General features: G+C 39.1%; 1 protein-coding gene across 1 annotated transcript; it reads left to right on the top strand.

Moving 5' to 3' along the window:
* The first annotated feature begins 810 nt into the window (after positions 1 to 810).
* LOC141793884 (uncharacterized) lies at positions 811 to 8,713 on the top strand. The gene is made up of 5 exons (XM_074674758.1): positions 811 to 1,033; positions 1,145 to 1,318; positions 2,494 to 2,579; positions 3,573 to 3,770; positions 8,681 to 8,713. The coding sequence occupies exons 1-5, from the start codon at positions 811 to 813 to the stop codon at positions 8,711 to 8,713; spliced, it is 714 nt and encodes a 237-aa protein (XP_074530859.1).
* The last annotated feature ends 3,806 nt before the right edge of the window (positions 8,714 to 12,519 follow it).

Below are 12,519 nucleotides of genomic sequence, written 5' to 3'. Positions count from 1 at the left end.
TCTCTGAAAGGACACGTATGTATAATCACACATCATCACTGAAAAATCAGGCCACATTTCAAAACATCAATATAACCATTAACAATCACACAGCAACAACTCAAATGAACAGTTCTGGATGTTTTTACAGCAACCATTCAATTGTATTTACTGTAACCGGAAGTTTACATGCAGCTTGATTTTTAACCGGATATACGTCATTCTTGCCTGTGCATTGAGCCCACTGAAACAATTTGGGGGGGGGCAGCTCAAAGTGGCTTCAAGTCACATTCTGCAGCTGGAAGGAAAGGCTTACTCTCCTCTTTTTTCTTTCTCCATCATCAGGGGGACACATAGAACTTCTTTCAAGTTGGACCAGTAAAGAAGCATTAAGGGCTGTTCGTACCTGGATGCAGACTGAGTCAGAGTGGCTCCTCATGAACGTCACAGTGGAAACTAAATGGGTCATAAATTTTGACTATTTCTTCAGTGTGCTCATTTATACAGTGAGTACTAATGGTGGAAGTCTAGATTCACACATGATCTGTCGCTTCCAAACAGGCCAGACTCTATTCACATGTTGATTAAATTTAACATCATGGGCTGCTGCAGAGCATGAGCTTGTTTGTATCAACACACACCTGTTCAGCTCCACTCATCCTGGACAGTCCCAGTTTATGTCCTTTCTACTAGTTTGGTAACAAACACTGATGTTGCAATGGCCAGCCCCCACACCCCCCCCCCCCCCCCCCCCCCACCCCCCACCCCCCACCCCCCAAAAAAAAACTTTAACTGAAGTGCTGGAACAAATAGACCAAACTGATCTGAACCATGATTTCACAGATGACCATAAAGAGGCGTTCAGGCCTCTATGTGGCGAACTTCATCGTCCCCATCCTGTTCTTCCTGTGTCTGGACTTGGCCTCCTTCCTGATCTCAGAAAGTGGAGGTGAGAAGCTGAGCTTCAAGGTGACTGTGCTGCTGGCTGTCACAGTGATGCAGCTGATTCTGAATGATATTCTGCCTTCTTCTTCAGACAGGATCCCACTCATAGGTAAAGGAGCTCAGAGTCCTGCACAGACTGATGGATCTGTAGCAACACCTGCTAACTCACTGTGAGCTCACTGATTGCTCTGCTCTTTCTGTCACTGCTTTCTTCTTTTAGCCGTCTACTGTATCGGGGTTTTTACTCTGATGATGCTGAGCCTCTTGGAGACCATTTTGATGATGTACCTGATGGAAAAGGACCATGTGTTCCAGGACCAAGAGGCAGATACAGACCAAACCCTGGGTGAGGACTGCAGGGACAAACCAGGAAAAGTCCAGAAGTGCCTCAGAGGTGAGATTCAGCTCAACTTGAGCGTAGGAAATAAACACATAGAGCAAAAAACAGAGGTTAAGTTATTAGGATTAATTATTGATGATAAAATGTTATGGAATAGTTATATAAATCAAATAGTGATAAAGATTGGCAGAGGCATGGCAGTGGTAAGACATTGTAAGAAGTTTATGTCAAGCCACATGATCAAACAACTTATTCAGGCGCTAGTTCTTTCATATTTAGATTATTGTGCAATCATCTGGTCGAATACAACACAAAGTAATTTATATAAGCTGCAAGTAGCACAAAATAAAGATGCTCGTATAGCTTTGAATTGTCCATAAAGAACAAGCAGCACATGGATGCATAATGAACTAATTTGGTTAGATGTTAAAAGTAAACTACACTATTTACTAGTGACCTTTATAAAGAAAGTAATTATAAATAAAATTCCCGAAGTGCTCTATAATAAATTAACATTCTTATCTAATGAACATATGTACTGTACTAGGCAGGCATTGGATGGGAGACTCAGGCTTCCTCTGTGCAGGACAAATGTGATAAAAGGTTCAGTTCTCTACAGAGCAATGGTGGCATGGAATTTACTACCCAACTTTTTAATTTCAGACAGTAATAGAAGTTGCTTCAACAAGAAATTGAAGATGTATTTGTTTACATATGGCTTACCTGAAAGATAATAATAAGAACTATTTTTCACTAATGACATGGATTTTTTGCTGTAGTCTCAAAAGGTTAGAATAGTTCTGTGGTTGTCTCTTCTTTTTTGTTTGTTTTTTTGTTTTCTTTTATAAACATGTATTGGTTAATTTCTGCAATCAAGTGGTGAATTATAGAGCTACTGTATGAGTGGACTGTGTGAATGGTGTGAGGGTAGTGTATATAGACATGCTTAAAAAGAGGATATTTTTTGTTGTAAGTGTAATATGTGGACCCCAGGAAGAATAGCTACTGCATATTTGCTGTAACTAATGGTGGATCCTAAATAAATCAAATCAAACTAACATCATTATTTACAGAAACATTTCAGAAATCAGACACACACACACACACACACACACACACACACACACACACACACACACACACACACACACACACACACACACACACTTTCAGATTGTATAATGTTGTCTCTTTGTTCAGGCTCTAACCTGTCCCATGTTTATGTGTAGACATGAACAAATCCATTCCTTGTGTGCGTGTCTTTGACCAGTCCCCTGCTGAGACGCCTCCTGAGCTGCTGCCAGATGTGAAAGAGGTACAAATGAAATTGTATTTATGTCAAACTGCTGTGATGATTCTCTCCTGAATTTTCTCTTCATCCCATAGATCCAGAGCCTAAGAACAAACCATGACTCAGTTTTAGGTGACAGGAAGAGAGCAGACGCAGAGATTTGAGTCTAGTTCTTGATTTGTTGTTGCTAACAGATGAAAGTTGGTACATTTTGCTCATGAAGCTCATTTCCAATCAGGGTTGAATCGTTTAGTGTAACTGACTCATCTGAAGGCCTCTGAAAGGCTGATTTTACAGTTTCTCTCTTCATTCAACTCCCACCCCCCATCAGCAGGTTCTCAGAAAGAGTATTACACTCAAAGAAATGAAATAGTGGTGTGGTTCATATGTATCATAACTTTGACTCTCAAAGGGTTTCATCTGGATCCTGGACAGGGAGTTCTACTGAGAACCCTTTTATATTTCAAGGATTTTATCTAGAACCCACAAAGGGTCCTTTTTTTATAAGAGTTTCACCAATAACCCGCTTGTCTTCTCTATAATATTCTCTGTAACCAAACTTCAAAAAGCTGCTTCTTCACACTTTGAGAAAATGGTTTTAGCGAAGTAAATTTTGTTGTGCCAGCATTTTGTAACCCTGAGTGAGGAGGGAACACAGTGGATATGAGACCCTGCTGAACAATGACATGCTGGCCAGGGCCGTGTGTAGTCTGTGCTCCACATTAAAATGGACTAGTTGTCCGTACTTCATGTGGCATGGACTGGCTGTGTTTGACATAACATTGACTGGCCATTTGTGATAATTAAGCTTGATATACTTAACATGTGTTATTCACATTCATGATGTTTGCTTGTCTAATTTAAAAACAGTTTTGTGGAACCAGGGGACATATCTTAGTGAAGTAAAATCAACATTTCATTTCTCAGGGGCCACTGTTGAGTTTAATCTCAATAACTCCTCTTTTCCCTCTTCGTCTTCCTCCAATCACTCTAATAAACTGTTGTATGTTGTTTCAGGGTTATAGCAGCCAGCTGACCCAGGAAATCCAGGACTTACATGATCTGAATGATGAGCTGAGGGAGGTTTTGAAGACAGTGTCTCTGCTTCAAAGCAGCAGCAAAGAAAAAAAGGAGCCCGGCTACTGGACCAGAATGACCAAAAAACTGAACCGGATTTACTTCATTTGCTATCTCATAGCTGCCAGTGTGTTCCTGGTATCTGTGTTTTCACTTTGGCTTCATGAAGACACCATAACAACTAAAGAATGAAACCAACAGTGCAGAGAGTCATAGAGTCCAGATCCTCAACAGGTCAGAGTTAAAGGCTTGGCTTTGGTTATCAAGCCTGTTTCCTTAAAGGCCCTGAGAGGACTTTAAAACTGATGCGGGAACAGTCTCACTGTTAGATATTTGCCCATTGGTAATTCATGGGTTAAAAATGTATTCTTTCTAAATTTCTAAATGATATTTCTCAGTACTTGTGGCTGGTTCAGATTTTCCCTGGAACACAAATCCATGTAGCACATTTAGACCAAAAGTCCTTCTGATGACCAGTAAATGCACACACTGACCAGAATCACATCTTTAACACAGTGGGTGATGGTGCTCATGGGAAACAGAGTCTTTATCTGGAAAAACACTGCAGATTCTGGCCACAGGTGTCACTGTACCCCCCCAACTTATGTTTAATTTGGGTTAAAAAGAAGAAAATGCCAGAGAATTACATTTTCAAATTAAGGGGATGAAATACAATGATTTTCATTTAATAATCAGCTCTGTTAAGTTACTTTTGGAGAATCAACAACATGCAAGAGTAAGGGGATACTCATGGCATAACATAAAGGCTCAGGGGGTACACAAGACAAAAAAGGTTGGGAACCACTGGTCTCAGGGATGTCCTCAAACCTGGCTCACACTACAGGGATTTAACCCAGATTCAGCCCCCCTGACAATCTCCAAAGATATCTGATCGAGGATCAAAGTCAGCTCGATGTTTGGTCCAGATTATCTTCTTCTATGGGCGGGTGACAAATCAATCTCAAGTCCCTTAATCGTCACACAGACTTGTCTGTAGTGATGGTGAGAAGAAGCCTCATGAAGCATCGAACCACTTGAGCCAAGTGGTTCGAGAAAGGGTTCATCTCGCGAAGCTTCATTTGCTCACGAAACCACCTGCTGGTCAGGCACATAATCACAGGCAGTTATAGCTTAACCACATAATGTGTGATTCATTGAACTTCTGTGCCTGATTTTGCTCTTGGGAACGACTGTTAATTACAAAAATGAAAATAAAAAAACGTTCAACAAAATAAATTCTCTACATAAATGAACACATATTCATATAAAACAGTATTTTTTAATATTTTGTGTGTAAATTTCCCATAAATGGTAGTATCAATGATATGGCAGGTTGTGTAATAATGCTTTTCTGTTGCTTTAGGAAAATTGCATGAGCTCAAACAGGCAGAGCACAGTGAAAGTGTGTAACTAGGGAGCACTGAATATGCTTATACATGGGCAATATAATATAATATACAGTACAGGGAGATTTTACTCATTTTCATTTTGAACTAACGGTTCTTCAACTGTTTCAAACTATTTTCAAACTAAAAATGCTTTCCCAACTTTAGTATCAACACTATCAGTGACTGATCAACTCTATCAAAAACCTACATTTTGAATGGAGCCTGATGGGCTTATGCACTCAATAAAGGAACTTTGGTGTTTGTTCAATCAGCATAAATAAAACATGTTGCTTCTACCAGATTATTTCATGTTCAGTGGTTAAACATGATTAAATCATGTTGTTTCAGCATGATGTGCAAAATTGTTAAAACAACTAGATCACTTTATGTTAACTCAACCTAATTGGTTTAGGTAGGAATCCCATCTGCAACACCCCCTTCGTTACTCGATACACGCTTCGAAGCCTCGGCACATCTTGTCACATCACTACTTGTCTGAGCTGCCCCAATCATTTTCAAACAGGATTACAACATTCATTCTCACTAAGGATGACAACAGCCAATCAGAGAGAGCCCCTAACAACAGACATACACCGCACAGACAGCTCACATTGTTCACTAACCACAACTTCATCCAGATGCGTTTTGTCTCTTTTGACTATTCTTACTGCAAATAATGTTTACAGCCATCGCAGCACTAGGCTCCATTTTTTGTGCTTTTTGCTTCCTTCAGAGATCAGGGCTCCACATTATAACTGGCCCGCTTGCAGGGCTCAGAGCGCAACTGAAAGGCTCCAGGTCAGCTGACTGCGCTCACTCGAGCCAGTTAAACAATGCCTTGAAGAATAACACAACATTTGTTTTGTCAGTGATCAATGTGAGATAATGCCATTATTGGCTGATACAGGAACAGTTTCACCTCTGTCCCTCTGCGCGCACGTAATGGGTGAAAGGCAGCGCTGCAGACAGCTCCGCTTCACTCTCCTCCTGTCCCACCAGTGCTACAAACGTCAGCTCAAACAACTGAGCACGTGTGGTCCATCACTCTCTCTAGTCAAATAATCTTGGTGAAATCCTGTAGTGTGTGCTGATCATTAATCTCAAATCTTGTAGTCAGTGGGTGCTAAAGATTTAAGAAAAGAGGATCCATGAAGATTTTCCTTTTGTGGGAGATACAACCAGATTTCAGAATCCTACGATTTTTAAACGCCTGAGTCTGGCTCGGTGAGTGTCTCTTTTGTCTCTTTTCAGAATGTCTTTGTAGCTCATTTCCAGCCTAAAATAAATGTCAATCACACTATCCCTGTCCACCTTGTAACTCAAGCAGCTCCTCAGCATCTAGAGACACTAGGGAAGGTGCGCTCGAGGTGTTACACTTACTTTGTGGAAACAAATAAGCATTTCAGAGGGAACAATTTAGTATTTTGTGCACGCGTAACACATATATGTACTTTGTGGGAACAAAGTAGCATTTATTTTTCTTTTTACCATGTCATGTCTGGGGCTCTGTGGGATTGATAAAAGCTGTCAAATAGGATGAAAGGAACAGGAAAATGTTGCTTTGAGAAAGAAAATCCAACCCCAACATGATCAGTTAGTCTCTGAAAAGACTTGTGAGCAGAAAAAAGAAGAGGAGAGATCAATTATCATTGTGTTATAGTTGATAATGAGCTTTAAGAGAGCATGTTTTAGTCTGAGCCTGCACCATGACAACTGTATCTGTGTGTTCGTATGCTCAACTGCCTGATGTTTGAGATGAATGAGACCTTACTGGTGCTCTCTTGTGTCCTTATGACAAATATATGCATGTCTATCTATGTATCTATGTATCTATCTATCTATCTATCTATCTATCTATCTATCTATCTATCTATCTATCTATCTATCTATCTATCTATCTATCTATCTATCGTACTTATCTATTTATCTATGTATCTATCTATCTACCTATCTATCTATCTATCTATCTATCTATCTATCTATCTATCTATCTATCTATCTATCTATCTATCTATCTATCTATCTATCTATCTATCTATCTATCTATCTATGGTTTAATGAGAAAACTATTATTGTAACCATGAGTGAGGAGGCAACATCATTTACGAGCTACCCTCTGTTTCCGAAGTATTTGAATGACGGTGTTTGTCCCTTGACAATTCATCTTATGGAATTGTTCAGGAGAAAAAGTCAAATAATCTCTGGGAAAAATTCAGTCTATTTTGGGGTGATTATCACACATAAATGTGTTAACACTCTGAGATTGTGTCACATTTTGGACACTTTGAAAAGTGTTAATTTAACACTGTCAGACACCAGGCAGGTGTTACTTTTGAGCCAGTTAAATTTGAGGAAGTTAAATTTGCCATTTCAAATTTGCAGCGTGGCAGGAAGACATTCTAAAGAAACACTGGTAAGAGTGGTTTTTAAGCATCACACTGTGTTAAATACATTTAACACTTGTGAAGAGGTAACATACAGAGAGTAAATGTCATTTGACAATGAATGTGGTCAAAGTCAAGTGTAAATGACACTACAACAACACAATAAATCGTGTGAAAACTTGTTAACACTTCTCAGTGTAATGTGGGAATAGACAATATTGAATATTAACTCTTTCAAAAGTTAAACTCCCTGTAGCTAAGGACCAAATGTTCACTGGCTCAGTGTCAAAATTAACTCTGTCAGTGTTGGACTGACTCTGCTGATTTCACTGTGTGGAAAGAGTTCAACCAGGTCTTGGTAATTTATATAAATATGTGAAAAACAGATCAAATTCAGGTCTTTGACATAAATCAGGCTTCTAAACCTTCCATGTTTATTTCCATACTGCTCATATTGAAAATGTACTTTTTTGTGTTTCCACCAATAAAAATCTGATTACAATAAAGTAGATGTCTACAAATACTGTTATAACAAGTGAAATAGCAATCACTGTTTCATGTGTTTCAGTGTTTTTTTTTAAGTTGATTACTGATAAGTGTTAAAGTTTACCTTTAAGGGCAGACAGAAAATCTGGTAAGAGTTTGTTGGAGCAGGTCTTGTTTTGTCACAGCTGTCTGCTCTCAGTGGGTCTTAAAACACTTTCCGTCTACTGTTTGTGTACCAGGCTCCCCTTTTGGCTCCTTCTCCAAATCAATTCTGGATCTCCTCCAGTTTCTCTGCCTTGTCTGTGTCTCCTTTCTCCTCCATCCTCTCAATCAGGAAGTCCAGGTGAACATGAGTGGACAGGGAATCAGCTTTCAGAGCTATCTGCTCCAGTTAAACAGCATACTCGAAGGCCTCCTCCAGACACTGAAGCTTTTTCATTTTCATCTCCAGAGTTTCCAAAAGGCCTGATGTATCCTCACTGTCTGCTTTACTCTTGTCATACTTTCATATCCTGAAGCATCTTCAGAACTTTTCTCGTCTTGGTCTTGGAGATCCACTTTGCTCCTCACAGACTGTGCAGCAGAACAGCTCCTCTCATAAAACAGCCCTGTACGCCACCACCCACTTTTGATAAGCTGTTTTACTTTGTAAACTTCATCCACTTCTAAAGTAAAGGTCTTGTTGCTCTTTGCTTCTTTGCTCTTCATTTCCTTCATGTTTCTTCAGAGCATCCTGATACTGTTGGACTTCTCTCTGTTTTAATTAATTCACCTTAACTCGTTCCTTCAGGTTCTGGATGCAGACTGTCAGTCTGATGCGTAAATTTAGAACCTCCATGGGTTTCATCAGATTTTGAGGAGCAGCTTTCTCCAGAAACTCTGAGAACTTCTTCAATGCTTTTGTTGTTCTCTGCTCAGCTTGTCTAATGCCATGGTCACACCGGACGCAAATTCGTAAAGACGTGCAATCCGCCTTGGATGGCACGTTGGCGCGGCACATATGGAGCGTCTGGCGCGTTTGGGGCGTCAGATGCCTCTACGCTTAAGTTGAAAATATTGAACTTTCGACACAGCCAATCAGCAATGACATTCCCCTCCCCGACGTCATCGATTTGATGACATGTGGCGCTCCCACCACCTGCTCTGACTCCAACCCCGCCAAAAAATGGAGGAGAAAATAATCTGTGCAGTGTATCATTATCCAGAGTTATACGATACGACGTGTGTACTCTACAAAGACGGGAAAAAAAGGAGCAGGCTTGGGTGAAAGTCACTGAGGAGACAGGTTTTGAAGGTAAGTTCAGTAAATATTTGTTTCCAGCTGGATTTGCCTGCAGGGGTCATCACTGAGCCCGACTGTGTTTTCCTCAGCGGGGTTTTGTCGTAAAAGATGGGAGAGCATCAGGGACAACTACCTGAAAGAGAGGAGGAAGGAGCAGGACAAAAGGAGTGGGGCAGCAGCAGAGCCAGGGGAAAGATGGAAGTTCTCAATGGTCCTCTCTTTCCTCGACCCCTTCATTATCCCCAGGGAGACCTCCAAGAACATAGATAGATGTAAGTAACCCATAGTAAGTTAATCGCGCTTCGTGCCATAGGTCCTAGCACACGCTCTGTCACGCTCTGATTGTTGTTTTCTGATCCTAAGGTTTTCAGGTGTTTTGTTTTTTTGTAAAGTCAAATTAATTTTCCCACATTGTGAGTGAATACAGTTAATTCTATTCTACTCAAACTAGCCTCCAACATGTTTAAAATCTGTTTTTTAACTTAAGCTAAATGTTCATTCAAAACTTGTTTTCTCAGAGTAATTCACACCAACAGCTCCAGCCTGTGTTCTTCAGATTTCTGCATGTTTAGCCCCGTAACAGCCTTTTTTACAACTAACTTTCTCCAAAACTTTCAGAGAATTAAAACTGCTTCTGACCAAAAAGATTAAATATATCAAAAAAAAAACTATAGCTCACATTTTGCTATATGCTTATCATCTGTGTGGACGGGTTCTTATTGTTTAGTTATTGGAGTCAGAATTATAAATCCCTTTGTATGTGTTTTTGAACGTCACACTGTTGCAGACACTTAGGAAAACAATGTATTACTATGGTAGCAGTGAAAATAATTTTAGTACAGAACAAAGTTTTCCACAATTTCTGGACAAACTGTGTCCAATGAAATGATCCAAAAACCTTGTTATGTTTTTTTTTTTAGCAGGTGTCACTCTCTCCATAAAATAACACACCAAACTGACTTCCTTAAATGAAGATTAGGAAAATAATTTATATTCTCTCTGTTAATAATCAACCAAACATCATCGTTACTGTGTTTATTATCACAGGTTTGGCTGTTTTGTTGCAGAGCAGCATCACCTTGCAAATTCACTCTTTGTCAGAGGTGTTACAGTACTCAAATATTCAGTACTCAGGTACACGTACTGTTACTTGGATGAAACCTCACTTCAGAAGAAGTTTAAGAAGTAGTATGTAAACCTCATTAAGTAAAAGTAAAAAGCCTCATCCACCTCTTTAAAGTGCCCAGTACTCCTTTCTGAATCAGGGGGTGTGGAAGAAAAGATGTGAGAGATCTGAGCTCCACATGCAGTCAGAGCATCACTTTCTGTGCCGAGAGCATCTCAATATTAATTTATTCATTCATTTTCTTAACCCCTTATCCTGTTCAGGGTTGCAGGTGGCTGGAGCCTATCCCAGCTGTCATTGGGCGAGAGGTGGGGTACACCCTGGACTGGTCGCCAGCCAATCACAGGGCTGACGCAGAGACAGACAACCATTCACGCACACACTCACACCTACGAACAATTTAGAGTGATCTGTTGACCTGGTGAGGATGTTTTTGGACTGTGGGAGGAAGCTGGAGGACCTGGAGAGAACCCACGCATGCACAGGAAGAAACTGCAAACTTCACACAAAAAAGCCCACTGGCCAAGCTGGGAATTGTCCTCATGACCTTCTTTCTGTGAGGCTGCAGCGCTAACTGTTGCACTACTATACTGCCATGCTGCTTTAATTTATATTTATTTCAAAGTAAATGAGTTTTATTTTTCTTCAACCATAGTAGTCATACATGTGCCCAAAATGTAAGCCGTGCAACTATATATTTGTTCTTGCGCATTACACTTGTTCACATCCTGTGCAGCTCCTGGGGACTTTTTTACTCATACTTGTGGGTCAGGAGGCAGAGAGAGGCTCAGGGTGAAACATCAATAAATCATGTTCACAATTATACAACTACAGATGAAACAGAAACAAGGTTAGTTTTGTCTGATCTTTTCTATTGTATAAATTAACACCAGAGGGCGCCATTGTAACAGACTGCACTTTGTGAAGTCACAGGAAACTACGGGGTCAGATGATTGAGAGAACTACAGCGGCATCTTTGAATAACTTCTCACTTAATTAAAATGTTTGACTTTTGTTTGCACTTTTCATGTGGACATCTGGTGGCATCATAAACTGATTACAAGCCTGAGGCGCTTCATTTCCATTAAGTCTTTATTGCCTTTAACATAATGAATCAATATTTAATTTAAACATTTACAATATCCTGTGAAAATCTTGGTTTTTTTTTCTTCTTACCAGAGAGGTTGTTAGAAAAGGATATGTTTTATTTTATCTTTTTTCATTTTTTTTCAGTTAAACTTTATTTAAAAGTTTCCTTGATCAAACTTAACTAAGTTTTCTGTGCCCAATAAAGTGTTTGTGTATCTGTGAAAAAACTACATGAGTCAGCTGACTGCAGGCTGTAGTCAGGGCTCAAAGCTGTTCACTGAACTGTTAAATTCAGAAACCTGAATTCAGAAGAAAAAAACATGTTAGATGACAGATTTATTTTCAAAGATGGAAACTTGAGTGAAACTGTCTCTTGAATAAATGTAGTGATGACTTTCTGTTTTAGAAGTTAATATACACTGTAGTGTGACAATGAGCTGAAAACAGATAAAGGTATCTACAGTCAAAGTGTTGATGAGTTTGTTTATTCAATCAGTTTAACAGAAAGAAGTTATGAGACATGTTGACTGTACGCAGCATGAATCATCTTTTGATTCATTTAAAATGCAAATATAAGAAAACATTAATTTAACAGAATCAAGAAAAAGCAAAACTAAAGTAAACATTCTGAGAAAAAAAATAATGATTAAAGTACAGGAGTGGAAACATGTGAGCAGTGAGCTGCTGCATTGGATTGAGATATAGTGATAGAATCAAAGTTTCATTAAATTATATTTCTTTCCACACTGACAACACCAACTCAAAATGATAAGTTAACAAGAAAAAAAAGAAAAGAAAAGAAAAACAGAAAAAAACTTCTGTAATTTCTAGAACATGTTTTTGCTGCATAAAAATTAATGAGGATATAAGAGTAAATACTCTGCATCAGATACTTTACATAATTCAAAACAAACTGTGTTCAAACTTACAGATTAACAATCACAAAATAAATCAAAGACATTTTCTTTAATGTTCTCTGATCGTTTACAGACAGACCAATAAACAAACTCAGAAATGATTTAAAAAAAAACACACAGCACACAACATCAAATCGTAATTAAAGTCTCTTCAGTCTTATTCAATGACAAAATCATACAATGGAAAAAACATCTTAAACTGAAGAGCTTGGTCA

This window comes from Halichoeres trimaculatus, unplaced genomic scaffold (assembly GCF_033239565.1).
Source record: "Halichoeres trimaculatus isolate MK-OKI-2021-1 unplaced genomic scaffold, fHalTri1.1 fHalTri1_scaffold_7, whole genome shotgun sequence".
Lineage (NCBI taxonomy): Eukaryota > Metazoa > Chordata > Actinopteri > Labriformes > Labridae > Halichoeres > Halichoeres trimaculatus.
This window is presented reverse-complemented; position numbering and strand designations above follow the sequence as displayed.

Excerpts from the sequence above, each read along its gene's own strand:
- LOC141793884 (XM_074674758.1), top strand. The coding sequence starts at position 811 with ATGATTTCACAGATGACCATAAAGAGGCGTTCAGGCCTCTATGTGGCG. Across the intron at positions 1,034-1,144 it reads AGACAGGATCCCACTCATAG|CCGTCTACTGTATCGGGGTT; the intron begins GTAAAGGAGCTC and ends TTCTTCTTTTAG. Across the intron at positions 3,771-8,680 it reads TAGCTGCCAGTGTGTTCCTG|GTTCTGGATGCAGACTGTCA; the intron begins GTATCTGTGTTT and ends TCGTTCCTTCAG.